The sequence below is a fragment of the Megascapheus bottae genome, chromosome X (genome assembly GCF_031878675.1).
Source record: "Megascapheus bottae isolate mThoBot1 chromosome X, mThoBot2.hap1, whole genome shotgun sequence".
Lineage (NCBI taxonomy): Eukaryota > Metazoa > Chordata > Mammalia > Rodentia > Geomyidae > Megascapheus > Megascapheus bottae.
The window spans coordinates 103,022,818-103,043,646 of NC_143547.1; the positions used below are offsets into that span (position 1 = coordinate 103,022,818).

General features: G+C 40.0%; 1 protein-coding gene across 2 annotated transcripts in view; it reads right to left on the reverse strand.

Moving 5' to 3' along the window:
* The window catches only part of Cd99l2 (CD99 molecule like 2), a 65,867-nt gene that overhangs the window by 11,099 nt on the left and 33,939 nt on the right, over window positions 1–20,829 (reverse strand). For both annotated transcript variants that reach the window (XM_090325678.1, XM_090325679.1), the window contains exons 2-5: window positions 9,458–9,523; window positions 7,998–8,057; window positions 7,784–7,882; window positions 5,311–5,379 (exon numbers count right to left, since the gene is read on the reverse strand). In XM_090325678.1, the coding sequence (XP_090181804.1) occupies window positions 5,311–5,379; window positions 7,784–7,882; window positions 7,998–8,057; window positions 9,458–9,523 (294 nt within the window). The remainder of the gene's footprint in view (window positions 1–5,310; window positions 5,380–7,783; window positions 7,883–7,997; window positions 8,058–9,457; window positions 9,524–20,829) is intronic.

Genomic DNA, 20,829 nt, shown 5'->3' on the forward strand with positions numbered 1-20,829 from the left:
ATTCCTTGTACAAGGATGATGAGAAGATCTCATAGCTCACTAATTCGTGCAGCCAGCCGCTCCTCACTTCCTGACCATGTAATTGTAGGAAGCACGGTCCTAAGGTCACAAGTACAATGTGATTTTGCTCATCCAGACAAGCAATCCCATCCTGTGAGTATAGTTAACAAGTGGAAAAATCAATCCTCTCTCACTGAGTTGTGAGAATTAGTTAGCCACATGGATTTAGCTTATGTACACTCGGCCAAGTTCATGGCTTTGAAAGTGTGCATGCGCTGAACATTTTCGCTGAGCTCAGAGTGAACCTAACTATTCTGTAAACTACACATTATATAAAACAGAATTGGGGCATAGCGGCAGACACTGACCTAAAATATTTCAATGAATATAATCCACGAAAATGAATCCAAATACAGTTCCATCAAAAAAGAATCAAGCAAATAGACTATGGTGGCCTTCTATTTTGTCGGAAATTTCCCTGAAGACTGTCCATCACACTGCCATTGCTTTCAGTATATATATTCTTGAGGCCATACTTACCTGCCTGGACCGCCGGAAACATTCTTGATCTTATTGGATAAAAGAGTTTTAGAAGAGTAGGAGGAGACTTCAATAAAAGCAAGTTTAAGAAGGCAATGCAAAGTCCAAGTGGAGCAATTATGCCCCCTTAGACCACAGAGGAGAGTGGACAGACACAAAGAGTTAATATGTCCTTAACTTCCAGAGACTGGGCTGTGTCAGCAGTGCCTCCCACATGGCAACACGTGCACTTGTTGGCCTTGGATACTCAGTCCAGGGCTTCCATTTTTCACAGACTTTGAAGTTTGAGGACGGCAAGACCCTGCTGTATGTCACAAGCTGTTCCTAATGGAACACTGTCTACAGTCCAGGGCATGATGTTCATCAACATGCATGCAAGCAAAGAGTCTCACATGTCACACAGGCCTGGGTGGCAAGAGCCATTGCCTCACTGAGGAAGCTGTGTACAATGGCTTCGATATAGTTTGTGTCCTCTGATAACTGTGGTGAAGTTGGTGACTGCCATCATGGTACTTTTGGTACATGGTACATATGTAGAGTACCAACAGAGCAAGCACAAGACGAAATCTCAGTACCATAATTAAGATCACAGAGGGACATGAAAGTCCGTGGGCTAAGTCTGCACTATCTCCAAGAGCACGTTGTTATAAAGTCAGATGCCCCTGTGCACAAGGTTCCAATGCCCGGTGCCCACTTCCCATTTACCTTTTCTTCTAAGCTATGGTGTAGCCCAAGAACTCCACTAGAGGTAGCCACAGGTTATAGATTTCCAATCTCCACAGCTATGAGGCAGATGGACTAGGACACTGGGAATAAGCCTCAGTGACAATGAATCAAACATCCAAATAGCATGCATACATGTTGTCAGCCTTCAGTTTCATGGACGCACACACCAGAGGAGGCAGCAAGCTAACATGTCTTTCTCCAATGGCTCACAGTGAGTGCTAATGCATATGGTCGCCAAGGACATGGGGTCCCACAATGGTAGGATTATCACATCTACAACAGTGAAGGAGGGGTTTTGCATGTTCAAGGATGCTGATGAGTGATCTAGACCATAGCAAGACATAGTGAGAGCTTCCAGAGATTTCTTTCATGTTACGAAAGCTGGAAAGAACAGTGAAAGTGGTCCAAAGAAGAAACCACTGTGGCACCTCTCATATGACAGCACTGATGCTAATAGGAGAGCCCACTATTGGGACTTCATCCAAGTCTAACCACTTTTCACGAGTCCAGTGTGCAAAACATCACATGGAGGGTTAGCAGTTCAAGACATTAATGGGGCCACAGTGAAGGACACATAAACATGAGTCCATAAGAGTAAAGGAACATGAGATACTTCGACAGTTCCAGTAAATACAGTAAATGTGGAAATATTTTTGCAAAGATTCTATGACAAATGATAAATAAAATCTGTGTAACTATATAATAGGTTATTTCTTAGCCAGGAAAAATGTTGAGTCATGATTCAACATGAATAAACCTTGAGGAAATTACACTAAGATGGGCCAGTCACAAAGTGCAAACACTGTACAATGCTAGTCTTTTCTATAGATATAGGAGGTACATTTTTAGGAGCAGGACTGGGACCTGAACTCAGGGCCTCAGGCTCTCAGTTGGCTTTCTCAAATATGGGTGCCACTCAAACACTTCAACCATACCTTGAGCCTATCATTTTGCTTGTTACTTGGAGATAGATCTTCACACACTTTTTTGCCCTTGAGCTATGATTCTCAGATGTTACCCTCCTGACATAGTATTACAGGCATAATTTAGTGGTCTGTGCATTAAAATACATATTGTTATATATTTACCAAAAACTTTAAAATACACTGAGAGACTCTCAACAGGGAAACTTGGAAGATGCTGGAAGTGACCAGAGAGGCAAGACTTATTATTAGTATTTTACTCTCTCAGATGCTTAGCATCTCCTTATCAGCAAGCTTAAATTGTGCTGAAGAGAAGACCAGAAGTTGAATGCAGGAATTTGAAAAAAAAAGTGATTTATCATTTGTGTTATTGCAAAATAAACCCCAAATTGAAAACTGAATGACAGAAAACAGCTGGAGATGTCTGGGCACCTGCTGGATGAGTATGTAGAAAACATACCATGGGTTGTGCCATAGCTTAGCATGAAATTAGGGATGAAAGCTGCCAGAGTCATCTCTTGGGGACCAACAGGCAACCAGCACTCAGAGAGAAGCAAATATACCAAGTTGCAAGCACCATCTCCTTTAGGCCTGGACATAAAATGGGCACTCATGCTTCCATTATGTATGAGTCATCTCCAGAGAGCCCTGATGGTGACCCAGGCATGTTCCCATCTTCATGAGGATGGGCCTGCACTCTTATCTCTGTTTCTAACCAATGTATGCTTTGGGCCTTAAACATCTGGGGATGAAAATGTGGCATTGCACAGGACACAAAATTTCAAACCCAATTAGAAGGTGGTATTTAAAGGAAGTGATGGGAGACCCTCAGAAGGTGAACTAGGCCCTTATGTGAGGAATCATGAGAAGTTGCTTCCTCTCTGTGTGCTTGCTACCATATTTGGATACAGTGAGAGTGCAGGAAGAAGGACACAGGAGGAGCTCTTATCTTCCTCTTGAACTCCCAGTCCTGACACCAGGAGGAATGGATGCCTGACGTTTAAGCCATCCACACTCCATCACTGTGTTTCAACAGGCCAGATGTGCAAGGACACAAGGGTGAGCAGGACACATGAATTTTCTAGCCAGCATCCACTTCCCTGATGGACGTGGATGGGGAAGGCAGTTGGGAAAGGCCAGGAGGAGGTGATCATCAAAATCTGCTGCTGTAGACATCATTCAGACCAGAGGAGTGTGTCCATCAGAAGTCATTAGCACTGACAGTGAGAGTGGTAGAGAGTAAAAGATGAAGGGGATGAAATGGAGGTAAAACTTCATGCTCTCAAGCTTTTCGGTCAAAGAAAGCAGGCTGGGCTGGAGGGGAGTAACTGGAGAAGAGGATGGTTTATTGTCATTCTCTTAGTGAAATCCAAGAGGATGCCATATGACAAATGATTGTCATCTAAACCCTATCTTAAATAGGGGGATCTGTGAAGGCTAGTAGTTTTCTGGAGGAAAACCACCTAATATATAATTTCAGAAATACACTCAAAGAATAAAGGCCGAAAAAGCATTAATTGGCTTCTTTTTTGTTGTTATTTGAAGTTGATACTTTCTTAAATGTGACGCTCCCCCTTTGTTCACGGCCTGGTCGTGTTTTTGTGTAAAGGGTAGTGTCTCAACTCCCACTGTGGGCTTCAGTTTCACACTTGTCCTTTCTGACAACCACATGACAGTAGGGATAACTGAAGCGAACAATTGATTATTCTTTACAAGAGAATTTCCAATATGAGCCTAATTAAAGAATTTCCTAACACTTCTTCCTTGCTAAAACAACTAGTTTTAATAAAGAAAAGCCCCTGACATGTCATTCAGACTCTCATTCGCGTGTGTGTGCTTACACATGCGCCCCCTGCCTTCAGCTCCCCATCTGAAATACCATTTGTCACCCAGGAGTAATTGGCTAATTTGCTGCCTTTGCCCTTTAAATGTTCCATGTTCTCTTGACACCCGTGAGTTTCATTTAGAAGCTTTGGGAGCTTTTTTCTAGAGATGAAACCGTCTGGAAAGGTGTTTCGAAGGACAAATGTGCCTGTGGTATACTTTAATCAGGAGAGAACACTGCTCCCATATGAAATGCATGCAGATCTTCAAAAAAAATAGCCTAGCAAATGCTATCACTAAAGCCAGGGCTATGAGGGTATTTCAAGGGTCCAGCCTGATACAGTTATACCTTGTAACCCATGACAAAACAGGTAACAACCAAAGAGTGACAAACAGTTCAAGTTACCTACCATCCAAAGGTGTGATCAGAGCAAGTCAGAAGTAAAAGTTCTAACCACAGGTTATAACCCTACTTTGTGTTGCCACATCAACCAATTCTGGACTGCTATCTCACCATACTTAGGAGCAGATTTGATGTACGCTATGATAACAGTTGGTAGGTTGGAGGAACTACAAAGGATATGATTTTTTAGGGTTTTTTTGTGTGTGTTGATAGGATCTCCTCAGATTGTAGTAGTCATTACTGAAACCAACACATGTAAAGTTAAATAGATATGCACGTGTGCGTGCACACACGCGCACATACACACACACACTAACAAACGGCATGCACGCATGTGCACACACACACACACTAACACACAGAGTATATCTAACGTCCTATGAAGGCTAAGTGTGGTGGTGACTTTTCAGGGTAGAGCTGCTGCCATCAGCTTCCTGCTTTAATAGTGTTCTGTGCTTATGTAAGCCATGATTATCCTCAGTAATAGTTGGGTAAAAAAGGACACAGAAACTCTCCTGAACTATTTTTGAAGTCCTAAAATATTTTAAAAGAAAGTGCATTTCAAAATCTAGGTGACTAGTTATGAGCCCCTTAAAGAAATTTTTCACAGTGATTGGTCCTCCTATTTCAGGACACACAGGCCCAGCAGGCGGTCTCTGTCCTTGGTGCTGGCTGGCAAATGGGCTTCTGCTAGCAAGGAGACAGCAGCCTGTACAGCACCACAGTGTAAGGAGTACCAGGGCAAAAGTATGACTTCTCTAGAATGGCTCCTTCAAGCTGCATGAGCCCACCATTCCGAGGGAAGTGCAATTTGCAAGCTGAGATGTCTAGATACCCATCTCTCATTTCCCTGAGGCTGAACAAGGATGATTTTTGATCAATCAGTTCTCCTACCTTTATTCTTATCAGGTTTGTATTCACCGCCTCCTCCGACGAGGTCTTCAAGATCCTTGTCAGAAATATCTAGAAGAGACAAAATATGCATTGTCATGAGCCAAAGAAAATCTCAACAAGAAGAAACTCATATTTGCTAGTGTTGCCTGCCAGTCACTAAAAATGTCAGCTCCACTTATGAATAGCCTTCATGGTACGGGAGTGTACGGCAATAGTACAACATGGGCCCACCATGCTTGAGGCTGAGATTCTGAGATTCTATTCCCAGCCTCCTCCCCCATAAAAAAATGCCTTGATGAATGTGATAAGCAAAATTACAAGACAGTTAGGACTTTCTGTGTCACTCTGCATAAGTGTGGCATGGAGACACTATACAGCATCTCTGAGATTAGATGATAGTGCATGCCAAAGGTGAAGCAATTCTGCTAATGTAATTAAACTATATTAATCAAATAAAGATTGGCATGGGTGGCCATAACTTAAACAAATTATCCCTTCCAAAGCAGGCTTGGGCCTTCCCAAAGCTCAGAAACCAGAAACAAAAAATAGAGTCTTTTGGTCGAGGAGTTTGGCCTAGTGGTAGCGTGCTTGCCTAGCATGCACAAACAACTGGGTTTGACTTCTTGGTACCATATACATAGCAAAAAGCTGGAAGTGGTGTTATGGCTCAAGTGGTAGAGCTCAAGCCCCAAGAAAGCCCAAGGACAGTGCTCAGGACCTGAGTTCAAGCCTCAGGACTGGCGAAAAAATAGAGCCTTTTCCTCTCCTAATATCTGCTTCCCACTGGCTTTCTCCTTCTAGTATTAAAGGGACAAATAGCCATTCTCTGTACAGCTGGAAGGGAAGATCATTGCTCAATAACCCCAAGTGAACCTAAGTCTAAATGAGATAACAGCCCAGAGTGATGCCTTGACTGCAACTACCTACATGACACCCAGGATAGAAAACAAGTCCCTGACTTTTACTTTAGAACTTACAAACTTTCTAACACTTTGTGACAGAGAAAAGTTGGTTACAGCTCAAGCATGCATCGTGTCTATCTGTGCAATCTATGGGATGAAATGGAAGTCGGCTTTAAGTATTTCCGCATTCCAAATTCTATTCACAAGTGTGACAGTTCCACTTCTAACTGGTGGTAGATGCTTTTGGAAGCCACACTTTCTGGACAGAAGGAAGGATAAATCAACTGTAGTTATTTGGCAGCTGCGCTCTTGTAAATGAATGGCAAGAGCCTCTCAAGGTAGAAAAATCATGGATGCTACTGATTGTCAATAAGGTTTTGCGTGTCATCACAGTTCGAAGCCACTCTAAGCAAGTTAGTCTGTGAGACTCTTATTTCCAATTAGCCAACAAAAGACCAGAAGAGGAGCTGTGGCTTGAGCACTAAGAGTGTTAACCTTGAGGAGCCAGCAATTTGGCTTAGTAATAGAGTGCTTGCCTAGCATGCACGAAGACCAGGGTTCAATTCCTTGGTACCACATACATAGAAAAAAGCCAGAAGTGGTGCTGAGGCTCAAGTGGTGGAGCTCTAGCCTTCAGAATGTGCAAGGACAGTTCCCAGGCCTTGAGTTCAAGGCCCAGGACTGGCAAAAAAAAAGAAGAGTGATAACCTTGAGCACAAAAGCTAAAGTCCTGAGCTCAGACCCCCAAATGGCATAACAGAAAGAGATTTTGAGTGTAATTTAGGACTATTATATACTACTGTGAATTTAATAGTGCCTCAATATTTAATGGAAATGGTAACATCACCACCAACTGGTGACCTGAGCTTTAAAAACCTCAGGTCACCAATTTTTTCAAATGTGTAATGTTAATAAATCGCAAAAAGTCTGCTGAAAGTGAGTGAGGACAGATCCCGATTTATTTTCATATCCCACATTGCACTTAATCTGAAAAGCCAAACACTGCCTGGTTTTGCTGTTCGATCACAAAAGTATTCCCACACTCGTCTGAAAAGTCCATTTAAATATTTCCCCACCTCTCCACTTTCCAGCTACATGGGCATACAAGACTGAATTTTCTTGATCAGAGTTCAATTGGGATGGAGATATGAGAATTCAGAATAATGTCTTATAATGACCCAGACATTAAAGGAATTTTCAAAAAAATGTGAACACAAATTTTCTCACCAAATTATGTTTTTGTCTGGTCAATTCTTTATTGCTCATAAAATGAGCCAAACGCATTCATGCATATGGCTTTGCCATTTGTCATTTTAGACTAATAGTTTCTTGTCAATTTTAAGTTCTAAGATGATAAATATTGATAAGTAGAGTCCACAGAAAGAAAGTTCTTGAGCTATTCAGTAATTTGTGGAGTCCTAAATCCAACAGCTTGCACACCACTATCTGAAAATGCTCCTGTGGCTTGAAGTGGTCTAGGCCATGGGTAGTTCTGTGGGTTGTAATAGCCAATGAGACAAAACCACTAGAAGCCCTAGAGTTAGCCAGCCATTACAAGAGCTGAGGTGTACCTCTTCCTCCTGCTGCACTTGGGTTCCTGTGGCCATCATTTCGATCATTTCTGTCATCTAAGGCATCTGCTAAGTCAAAATCATCTACGTCAGGGAGCCCTAAAATAAAAAAGAAAAGAAACAGTCAACTGATTAAACTACAGGTAGTTCAGATACTGCCACAGAAACAGCTCCATGCAATTATCTACTACTGACCGCAGAGAGATCATCTTACCTGCAGCATTTACTGGAGCTCTTGTTGCTACTGGCCTCCTGGTTGTGGTGGTAACATACTCTAAAAGCAGGAGGGAAAATAGCAAGGGTCATATGTTTACTAATACGATGTGTACCCACTTCACACCTTAGAGAAGTCAGACCATGAATAGAGCACTCTTGTCTTGGTCCTTGGACTACTTAAATGAGCTCTAAAGAGATCCAGAAAGCTTAAATTCATATCTAACGACAAAAAAAAACCTCAACAGCCAAATCAATGTTGAGAAAGAACCAAGTTAGTACCGTAATAGGACATGATTTCAAAACAGTACAAATTCACACTCATCAAAACACCATAGTACTGGTATAAAAATGTACAGATCTGGGCAGGGAGTTTGGCCTAGTGGTTAAAGTGCTTGCCTAGCATGCACAAAGACCCGGGTTCGATTCCTTGGTACCACATATATAGAAAAAGCCGGAAGTGGTCCTGAGGCTCAAGTGGTAGAGTTCTAGCCTTGAGAAAGTCCAAGGACAGTGCTCAGGCCCTGAGCTCAAGCCCAAGACAGGCAAAAAAAAATGTACAGATCTGTTTAAAAAAAAACCATTCTTCTAACACAGAATCACAATCGCTCAAAAGCTATGTACATGTGGCCATATAGGATGAGACTAAACAAAATGAACTCCAGGATAACGAAACAACTAAAGGTCCAATTTCATTCTTCTGTTCTTATCTACCATAATCAACTAAAAAAAATAGGGGCTTCAAATATAAGATCTCAGACTGTAAAACTGCCAGGAGGCAATGTGGAGAAAGGTTTTCAACATTGTTGTAGGCAAAGAATTTTGGAGCCTTGAGAAAGCCCAAGGACAGTGCTCAGGCCCTGAGTTCAAGGCCCAGGACTCGCAAAAAATAGACATGGTTTCCCAGGTCTTTGATATGCTTTAAATGAAAAAGTTATATAATGACACATATATGAATATATGAAAAAGCCCTAAAGAAAAGTAATTGAGGTCAACATACTCCATACTGACTGAATAGTTCCCTCTTGGGAAAATTGGTACTTATTTTCACAAATACCTTTACATATTCTTATTTTCTTTCCCTTTCTTATTTTTTTTAGGTCAGCACCTGGGCACTGCAGCTACACATTTTTTTTTGTTTAAACCTAGTGCTCCACCACTTTGAGACACAGCTCCACCTCAGGTTTCCTGGTATTTCACTAGAGATAAGAATCTCGTGGATTTTCCTGGCTGGGCTATCTTTTAACCAAGATCCTCAGATCTCAACCTCCTGAGCAGTTGCCATTATAGACATAAGCCATGAGCATCGGCCTTATCTTTTTAAAATAGAATTTCTGAAAACCAACTTCATATGAGCAAATAAAATATAGGGTACCTGTTCTTTTCTTGATGCTAGATTATGAATGGTCCATAATAATCACTATCAATTCCTTTACATAATTTATTTGATTTAGTACTCACGCTTCAGTGGAGAATGTTTTTTCCAACCATCCTCTGGATTAGACTCATCCCTGACATCCCCATATCCTATAAATGAAAAGGTATATTTTCAATTATTTTCTCACAAAACAAACTAATACTACATATTCTCTCTCTTCTCTTTTCCTGTCATCACCTTTCTTATTATTCCCTCCTCCTCCTCGCTTTCTTCAGTTCCTTCCTTCCTTCTTTTGTTCCTTCCTTCTTTTCCTCCTTCTCTTCCTTCTCCTCCTCCTCCCCCCTCCCCTTTATCTCTCTCTTGGAGAGCAAATAGTAAGTCCAGAACATGGCACATAGTGGGCCACTACTCTTATCACTGACTACATCACCAACCCTTCTGCAATATATTCTTTTTAAAAACTTCCTTTATTGTTATTATAGAGGGGATGTACAGTGAAGTTACATTTATGTGCATCAGGTAATGAGTACATTTTCTTTCAGAGTGCCATCTGTTCACTCATTCTTTCCCATTCCCCCCTCTTGTCTCCATTCATGAGTTGAATACTTCACTTTCATCAATGTCCAGTGTGCCCCGCTGCTGCACTTTTCATCCTTTTTCCTCTAATAATGTGCCCTGCTCCCACCCTCCCACAAATGTGCACACGAATGTACCGTATATAAGGTAAAGAATATAGAATCACATCAAAAAGAGAAAAAAAGTCAAAATCCTTGTTTCCATAATCTTTGGGCCACTCATTTCAGTATGAATATTATTCTATATACATATGAAGATGCATTTGGGTATTGCACCTTTGTGATTCTTTCCTAAGACTATCCTCTTTTGGTCCCACTGTATGTGAATGTCTGTAGTTTTGTGTAATAGGTCATGTGCCGGTGCATTTTAGATCTAACTTCTACATATCAGGGAGAACATGTGCCGTTTGTCTCTTTGATCTTGGCTTACCTCACTTAATAGGATTTGTTCTCGTTCCATCCATTTCCTTGCAAATGACAGTACTTCATTCTTTCCAATGACTGTGTGTAATTTTACTGTATACAGGCAGCACATTTTTGGGATCCAGTCATCTATTGTGGGGCATCTGGGCTGTTTCCATGTCTTGCTATTGTGAATAGTGCAGTGATGAACATGGGTGTGCAGGCATCCTTAGCATATCCTGGTTTATGGTCATCTAGGAAAATGCCCAGATGACTGGGTTGTAGGAAAGGTCTCTATTTAGTGTTATTGAGAGACCATCAGACTGTTTTCCTGAGTGCTTTTACTAGTTTACATTCCCACCAGCAGTGCAATACAGTTCCCTTTTCCCCACATCCTTCCAAGTATTTGTTGTTAGTTGAACTCAAAATGTTGGCAAATCTAAGTGCAGGGAGATGGAATCTCAAGAGTGGTTTTGATTTCCATTTCCTTTATGGCCAGGGATGATGAGGATTTCCTCATGTGTTTCTTTGCTATTCTTACACCTTCTTCTGAGAAGTCTCTACTTAGCTCCCTTTCACATTTAGTAATTGGTGTATTAAGTTCAGGAGGGGTTAGTTTTAGCTCTTTGTATATGTTGGATATTAGGTTTTTTTTCTGATATATTGCTGGTAAAGATCTTTTGCCAATTGGTTGGCTATCTACCTGGTTTAGTAACTATGTCCTTAGTTGTGCAGACACTTATTTTAATGCCGTCACACGTGTCAAATTTCTCTATCTGTTGTGCCAGTGCGAATGTATTCAGAAAGCTCCTGCCTGTATCTGTAAGTTCAAATGCCTCTCCTACTCTGTTTCTATTTCACAGAAAGGCTTGAGGAATTCGGTATTCGTTCATCTTTAAAAGTCTTATAGAATTCATTTGTAAATATATCCAGGCTTGGGCTTTTCTTTGTTGGAAGACTTCTGATTACTTCTTTTATCAAGTTGCATGTTATTGGCTTGCTTACCTGGTTTATATCTTCTTGGTTCAGTTTATTCAGTTTATATTTTTCTAAAATTCATCCATTTTTGCCAGGTTTCCCTTCTTTTGTGAATATAGGCTTTGAAAGTAGTCCTTTATGGTCGTCTGAATTACTTGGAAGTTTATTGTAATATTTCCTGAGGCATCTCTGATTTTATAAATTAGAATTTCCTCTCTTTTTAATTAATATTGCAAGTAATCTGTCAGTTTTATTAATTTTTTTAAAAAGATAGCCTTTTCATCCAGTGATTTTATGTATATTTTTAGTTTCTATTTTGTTGATTTCTGCCCTAATCGTTGCTAGCTCACTCCAGCTAGTAGTTTCAGACTTGATTTTTTTTCTAGTAGTTTTAATGGTATCATGAGGTTATTTACTTGAACTTTTGTGTTTTCTTTATGTGTGTGCTTAGAGCTATAAACTTTTCCCTCAGTACTGCTTTTGCTGTGTCCCAGAGGTTCCATTGTGATATGTTTTCAATTTTACTGAATTGTAAGAACTTTCTAATTTCTTCCTTAATTTCTTCTGTGACCCACGTGTTATTCAGTAGTGCGTTACTCCGCTTCCACGTGCTTGAGTGATTTCTGCAGTATGTTTTGTTGTTGGAAACTAGTGTTTTGTTGTTAAAAAAACTAGTCTGATTACACTGTGGTCAGATAGGATTCAAGGAATTATGTCAATCTCTTCTATTTGCTTAGGTTCTTTGTGTGTGCTATGATATGATCTGTTTTGGAGAATGTTACATGGGTTGCTGAGAAGAATGTGAATTGGGACATTGTTGGGTGGAAAACTCTGTAAATGTCTATAAGTCCATTTGGATTATGGTGTCATTTAGAAGCCTCTTTGCTTATCATTTGTTTGGTGGACATGTCCTATGGTGAGAGCCGGGTATTAAAATTTCCCACTATTATTGTATTTGGGTCTATCCTCTTCTGTAAGTCCAAAAGTATTTAATATATTTAGGTGCTCCATTGTTTGGTGCACAGATATTGACCAGTGTGATTTCTGCTTTATGGATCATTCTCTTTATTAATACGTAAGGACCTGCCTTGTATCTTCATACCGGTTTTTAATGAAAAGTCTATTTTATCAGGTATCAATATAGGCACTCCTGCCTTCTTGCAGGGTGCATTTGCTTTTATAAAAAATCTTTTTCCATCCCTTCACTCAGAGTTTGTGTATACCTTTTTAACATTTTTTACATTTTTTTTATTGTCAGGGTAATGTATAGAGGGGTTACAGTTACATTCACCAGGTAGTAGGTGCATTACTTCTCACACATTGATACCCCTTGTCATGTTTTTGTCCCCATTTCCCTCCCTCAGACTCCTCCCAATCTTGTTGTTTGCCCCCTTCCCTTTTGTTTATACCTTTGACTGTGAGAATGGTATCCTGGATACAACACATGGATGGATCTTGCTTTTTTATTCAATCTGCTATTTTTTTAATTGGGGAATTGAATCTGTTAAAGTCTAGAGTTATTATGGAGAGACGTATCATATTTCCTGCCATTTTTTCTTTCTTTTTGGTTGGTCATGAGGCTTGAACTCTGGGCCTGGGCGCTGACCTTGAGCTCTTCAGCTCAAGACTAACACTCTTAACGCTTGAGCCACAGTACCACTTTCAGTTTTCTGGTGGTTAACTGGAGATAAGAGTCTCGTGAACTTTCCTGCCCAGGCTGGCTTTGAATCGTGGTTCTCAGATCTCAGCCTTCTGAGTAGGTAGGATTAGAGGTGTGAGCCACCGGCACCCAACTTTCCTGACATTTTCTTATTTCCTGTATTTTTCTTCTTTCTTCTTACTGTGCTTCCTAAATTGCTTTTTCAGAATATATCCTTCTCTTTAGTATTCTTTGTAATCCTGGTTTAGTGTTCATGAATTCTTTTAATTTTTGATTGTAACTTGAGGTTTAGGTTCACCATCAAATGTAAATGTGCTAGGTAAACCAGTTTGGGTTGGTAGTTGTTGATCTTCAGGGCTTGGCTAGTACCATCCCAGGCTTTCCTTGTATTGAGTGTGTGTTAAGATCTGCAGTGATTTTATGTCCACCTCTTTTTGGAACTCCTGGATCTTCTTTGTCATTTCTTCTATGTCCTCTTGAAATTGTTTTTGCAACACCCCTTTCATTTTATTGGCCAATTCTGTCATTTTTAATGATGCTTTTGTCTTTCATGTTTTCTTCACTCTCACTGGGTTCCTGTCTTGGGTTGTTGTTGGATTTTGGATTTAGTTTGTTGTCTTGATTGTTCTTGAATCTTGTAATCTTTCATTATGATGTATGTGTTTGTGTTTCGGGATTTTCAGAGCCATGGCCCCAGCTTGACCTAATTGCATCCAACAGGTGACAGCCAAGCCTGGGCTAGCTCACAGTAGGTGAAGTAGCCTACATTCGGCCCCTAGGTCAGCAAACATTTGTGCCTGCATGCTTGGCCCTTAGCTATCTGGAAGGAGCTTTGCCCTAGGCCTATAAATTCCTATGGATGCACAGGAATTCACCTGCACTTGGGCGCCTAGTTGGTTCTTGCTCCATAGATTGTTGGCACTTCGCTTGATCCTGGTTTGTGCCAGTGAGCACTCTGCTGGTCTGCAGCAGGGACTGGGAAGTCTAGATTCAGGCCTGCAGAATAGGTATGAGACTTTGGAAAGGATGGTCTCCCTTGAGTGCTAATCAGTTTGGCTGTTTTCCAATAGCCTTGCCCATAGCCAGGGATTTGGAGGATGTAGGGTTTTATTGCCTTCCCAGTATGCGTCCCAGTGGTCTCCCACTGGAAACCAACTGGTTTGAGAGAGAATAAGGAAAGACTCTGGCCCCTTTGTCCTCTTCAAGTTTTGGAGGCAGGAGACAGGGGTCTGGGACAAGTTCTGTGAGTCACCACCAGAGCTGGTGTCCCATGGGAAATCCTCAACAAAGGACTCAGTGATCCTGGAGTTGGTTGTGGGATGGCATTAGTGCTGAAGAAGGTCTCTGGATCTGGATGTTGTGTCACTGTGTGCACTGACCGGGTCCCAGTGTAGTGGAAGTTTTCTATGTCTTGATGCATGTGGATGCTGCCGTCTTGTTGGTCAAGGCCTGGAATTCCTGGAAGCCACAGGGCCAGCATAAGATGGGGGGGGGGTGAGGTGGGGACAAAGTTCTTTGCAGTTGTTTTCCTTGTGTGTACAAGTTATGAGGTTTTTTATCCTTTCTGTGATTTTCTATTTGTTTAACATGTGTTGTATTCTCTCTCTTGGAGAGAAGTACATGTTAGGACCCTAAATCTGCTTGATTACAAAGAGCTAGGGTGATTCCTTATTGCTTCACCACCATCTTCTTCCATCTCCTTTGCAACATATTCTTGGTATGGTCATGTCCATTCAGAAAATGAAGGTATTAGAAAAGATAGTCCATGCAGATGACAACCAAAACAAGCAAGAGTAATTATTCTTATAGAAGGACCAAGGTTTATAACCATACTCTGGGAAAAAGTTAACAAGACTTCATCACAACAAAACTGACTGTGTGTTCCTATAATCTCAGCTACAAAAATAGTATAGCACTCTGCAAAACAGTATGCAGGTTCTTCAAAAGAGTAAACATAGAGCTCTCCTATGACCCAGCAATTCTATTTCTGATCACAAACAAGGCCACACTAAAACTACCAGCAAAACCATGTTCACTGTAGTATTACTTACTATAGCTAAGATATGGAACCAACTCAGATTCCTCAGTAGATCAATGGATCAAGAAAATGTGCTGTATGGGGGGAGGGAAACATGAGAAGGGGTATCAATGTTCGAGGAGTAATGCACCTACTACCTGATGAATGTAACTTTAACCCCTCTACATATTACTCCAGCAGTAAAATTAAAAAAAAGAAAAATGTGTATATATACACAATGGAATTCTATGCTTCTACAGGCAAGAATGACATTGCCCCATTCATAAGGAAATAGAAAGACTTGAAAAAATATATTAAGCAAAGCAATCCACACCCCAAATAAACACAGGCTACATGTTTTCCCTCATTTTTTTGTTTTGCTAGTCCTGGGTCTTGAACTCAGGGCCTGAGCTCTGTCCTTGGGCTTTCTCAAGGCTAGAGCTCCACTATTTGAGGCACAGCACCACTTCTGGCTTCTGCTATGTATGTAGTACTCAGGAATCAAACCTGGGACTTCGTGCATGATAGGCAAGCACTCTACTACTAGGCCAAACTCCCAACAGGTTTCCCTCATTTGTAATAGCTAGAATATGTCTATGGTATTCTTAGCAGAGGCATATAATATATAAAATGCTTATCAAAATGAACTTCAAGAAATGGAAACAAGAGGTTTTATAATGCACTGTTTCCCAGTTATTTTTTCTTTCTTTTTTCCCCTTTGGTTTATGTCCTGTTGTCACTGTTTTATACTTCTGTACCCTTTGTCTTGTATGTAAGTTTATGTGGTTGGGGAATGGTAGGGGAATGACAGAAACAGTGGGACAAACAGTGAGCCAATGCAAAAATACTCACTAAACATTATGTTGGAAATGAAGTTTACAACTTGAGGGAAGTAAGTAGGGGGGAAAAGTGTGAAAAATGAGGGAGAGTTAATAGAATTCAAAAAGTAATGTGCGCATAACTTTATGTACATAACTTTAACTCCTCTGTCCATCACCTTTTCAATAAAAAATAGTGGTAAAGTGCTTGCCTAGCATGCATGAAGACCCAGGTTCGACTCCTCAGCACTACATACATAGAAAAAAGCCAGAAGTGGTGCTGAGGCTTAACTGTTAGCGCTCTAGCCTTGAGAAAGTCCAAGGACAGTGCTCAGGCCCTGAGCTCAAGCCCAGGACTGGCAAAAAAAATGAGAACAAGAATAAGCCACAAGGCAGAACCAAGTGTTTCCAACAACAAGGCAGAAATTAATAAAATGGAGAGTAAAATGGAATATATACTATATAGAACCTTCAAAATAGATAGCTCATTCTTTGACAAGGAAAACAAGATTGGAAATTCTTAGATTAACCAAAATAAAAACAGAAACGTCCCAAATTAATGAAATTAAAGATGCCACTGAAATCAAGAGGATAATTAGGCAATATCAGGAAATCATATCCAATAGAAAATCTACAAGAAATGATGACATTTTTAAATGAATATGATGTACCAAACTTGAATCAACACAATACGACTGAAATAGATGTATAATAAGCAATGAGATTGAAGCAGTAGTCATTTTTATAATTCAGTATCAATTGATGATTAAATTCTGAGGAATTTAGGAATAGAATGATTACATTTCAGCATAATAGAGGATCTATATTATAAACCTACAATCCACATTATACTTAATAGGGAAAATCTAAAAGCATTTCCTCTAAAATCAGGAACTGTACATGAACATTCTCTCTGCTCTTATTTAATGTAGTGCATAAACTGTTATCCCGGGCAATGAGGCAAAAAGGGGGGTACAAATAGGAAAAGAAAATATCAAATCATCCCTATTTGTAGATGATATAATGATAAATATCCACATATAGACTAAACTATATCTCTATGTCTTATTCTGTACAAAAATGGATTTAAAATGGATAAAAGTCCTTAACGTGAGACCTTTTATATATAAAATACTCTAAATGTTCCATCCATGAACTCTTAGATCTGATAAACATGTTTAGAAAGTAATGTATGATATGATATGAACATACACAAATAATTTTTTCTATATGCTAATGGTGAACTGGATTAGAAAGAAATCAAGAAAATAATTACATAGACAAAAACCTCAAAAAAAAAACCTAGGAATAAACCTAAGGACATTAAAGTTCTTCCAAGTTCATAGGTGAGCAAAATTATTACTTTGTAAATGGCCATATTACTAAAAATTATCTACAGATTCAATACAATCTCTATCAAAATGCTAATGATATGCTTCAGAGAAATCAATCATACAATTCACATAAAAGTACTACACTGTAAATAACCAAAGCAATGCTGACAAAAAAATGGTGGCGTTATCATAATATCTGATTTTAAATTACACCACGGACCAATAGCAAGAAAAAGTATGCTACTGGAACAAAAACAAAAAATGTAAACCAATAGAATAGAATAGAACACCGAGAAATACACTGATCTTATTGTTCCAAAAATGGTTTCTGTAGGTTAGGATCCAATCCAAGATCACCTGTTAGATTCTGTTGTTATCATTTTCCTATTCCCAAGGGCTAATGTTGCTCAGTGGTGATTGCTTAATGGTGACAGTAGCCACTCCATATATTTGGCCCATTTTTTGACTATTTTTTCTGGCATGATTATGAACATTTGTACATTGAAGTTATTATTGCAACAGTTGATGAATGTGGGCATTAGAAAGTAGTATACATATCAATGTTAGTTTCCTGGCTTCAATGCTAGTATTGTGGCTATGTCTTGATTTGTTGGAAATCCACCAAAAGGTACTAAATAATCTGCTGGGGTACAATATAACCAACATACTCTAAAGTGGTTAAGGAAAACCCCAAATACCTTTCTGTAAGTCTGTAGCTATTTTAGTACTTAAAAATTAAAATAAACATTTTTCAGCTCACTAATTCTACTTCTAGTACCTTCCAGATGAAATAAAATATTTGGAAAGACAGAAAAAGCAACGATATATAAGAATGTCCACTGAATCCCTGCTTGTGTCGCAAATGAAAAAAATATATAAAATTTGTAAAAAGCAAATGGAAACAGAATAGTGGTCAGCAAACAGCAGTGGTTAGGTAAAATATTTCTGTTTCTTCCATATGGCTTCTATGAAGCCATGTTACAGAATAATGGGGTGTGCCTGTATGATGACATGGAAGTGATCTCTGAGACATAGTAATACACAAAGTACTGAGAAGTTGTCATGCATTTGAGTCAATATCTACATTTCTCTCTCTATCTCTCTCTATATATATATCTTCATAAAATTTTTCTAGAAGTTTACATGGGGAAACAGGAAGTAGTGGTTATCTAGGGAATATGAATAAGGATGGGAAGGAAGGAACATATTCTATTAATTTCAAGCATGTCTGCCTTTTTGTTTTCTATCATGTACTTATATTTTATATAATAATGAAAAAATATGTATGAATCCAAAACCAGAAGCCTATCATCCCATTAGGTCTTTTCAACATTTTATGCCTACTTTCTCACCTAAGAGTTGCAAGAGTATGGCCTTCCAAATAACATACTGTACAAGTAATAAAAGTAATAAGATGTTTGTAGCCTCAGACATCCCCCTACTATTTGCTGATATGTCCTGCTACAGATCATTAGGTAAAGAGTTAAAAGCAACATGACACAAGTTTATAGTATTTATTAGACACTATTGACATTGTATTTGATAGACCCAAACTATCTATTGATATAATTACTCAATTTTAAGCTAGATTCCTAGCTATTATGATGTTTTCAACAGTGGTGGATAACTATAATCCAAGCACTCAAGAGGGAGACTGAGGCAGGAAGGTCAGGAGTCCAAGGTCGGTTGGAGATACACAATGATTTCCCGGCCAATGTGGGCTACATGGTGAGACTCTTTCTTAAAAAATGAGACATTAAAGAAGTCTCCAAATTTTACAACCTGGGCTGGGATTCTATTACACTGGCTTCCTAAGGCCCTCAGTTTGATCGTCAGAACCATAAAACAACCATAACAAAAGCATATTCTAAGCACAACTCCTAAAATCAAGATGGGAAGAAAATTCCTCACAAATATCATAGTTCAAATGGTACGGTTTCAGCAAGCTCCAACTGAACGACTGAACAACTTAGCTTCAGACACAGGTAATTCCATAGGCTCTCCCTTCAGATAAATCAGTCTAGCTCACCACCCTCAATTTATGTGTCACGACAGGGAGTGGAGGGCTGTATTCAAACACTGGATTTAGAAGATATCTTATTCCACTGCAGAGGGCTCCAAACAACTTCTTTTCATGGCACAAAACACGTAGTGTCCTGTCTAGAATATCTTCTTGGATATACAAGAACTTTAGAAACATTGCATCCTTACGATTTACCAAATAAGAAGAGAGCTAGTTCTACTCACAGCCACTCAGTGGTCAGGGACTGTCCTCTAGCAGCTTTTGGCTCTCTTTGGAGGGAACACAAGTTTGACCTCATATTGCAACCAGACCCACCAGAGTGGTGTGGGAAGTAAAGGTCACATTTTGATAAAGGCACAGTAGGCCCTTGTTACAAAATTCCATCGTGAGTTGGCTCAAGGATATCAAGCTGCCAAAACTTTAGTAGAAAAGCCTTATTCTGAAAGGTTATCCAATGGGTCTTTAAGTAGCTTTTCATTTTGGTTTGATACATTAAGTACTCCCTCCTCTTCTGTCCCTGCACATTCCATTACATCTAACCTGAAAGTGTCCCATTCCAGGTAAGAGTTCTGTACATAATTGCCCTTTCTGACACATTACCCTCATAGAGCTGTTTAAAATAAAGTTAATTAGCAGAGTACTGGTCGCTCTGTACCTGTGATCCTCCCTACTCAGGAAGCTGAAAACTGAAGACCAAGGATCAAAGCCAGCCCAGGCAGGAAAGTCCATGTGACTCGTATCACAAACCAGAAGTGGAAGTGTGGTGCACAGTGGTAGAGCAAAAGAAACTCACGTACAGCTCCTGGGCCCTGAGTTCAAGCCCCAGGACTGGCAAAATAAGAAAGTAAATTAACCTTCAATAACTATATGTATCTGCTTCACTGTCCCACCCCAAGAAATAACAGTATGTAGTAAATGATAATACCTGCTGACAAGGTGAATTTGGGTTTTGTGCCAAGAGCAAACTCATCTCTTCAGAGGGATGTGTCTAATGCCTGCTGGTAGATTATGAACTGCAGAAGCAGCTGGAGCTCTGCTTGCCAAAGACTGCAGCCGTAAAGTTGGACCCAAACAGGGTGATTGTACTTCTGAAGTGGCCAGTGACACTCATTCTCCTGTTCTTTAAGGATTCCTTTTATTCTACCTTTTGGCTTTGTATATGTAAGCAGCTTTGAGGATTTTGTTTTGTTGAGAACCCATTATACATCTTAACAGAATTTAAACTCCACTAAATTGCTTCTATTTTCAAAAACTTAAAAATCTTTCCCCTGAGGCTGGGAGTTTGGCCTAGTAGTACAGTGCTTATCTAGCATGCACAGAGCCCTGGGTTCTGTTCCTCAGTATCACATACTCAGAAGATGCCCGAAGTGGTGCTGTGGCTCCAGTGGTAGAGCTCTAACGTGAGAAAGCCCAAAGACAGTGTTCAGGCCCTGAGTTCAAGCCCCAGGACTGATTTTTTTGCCAGTCCTGGGCTTGGGCTCAGGGCCTGAGCACTGTCCTTGGACTTTCTCAAGGCTAGCACTCTACCACTTGAGCCTCAGCACCACTTCCAGCTTTTTGCTGTGTATGTGGTACCGAGGAATCGAACCTGGGTCTTCATGCATGCTAGGCAAGCACTCTCCCACTAGGCCAAACTCCCAGCCCAGGA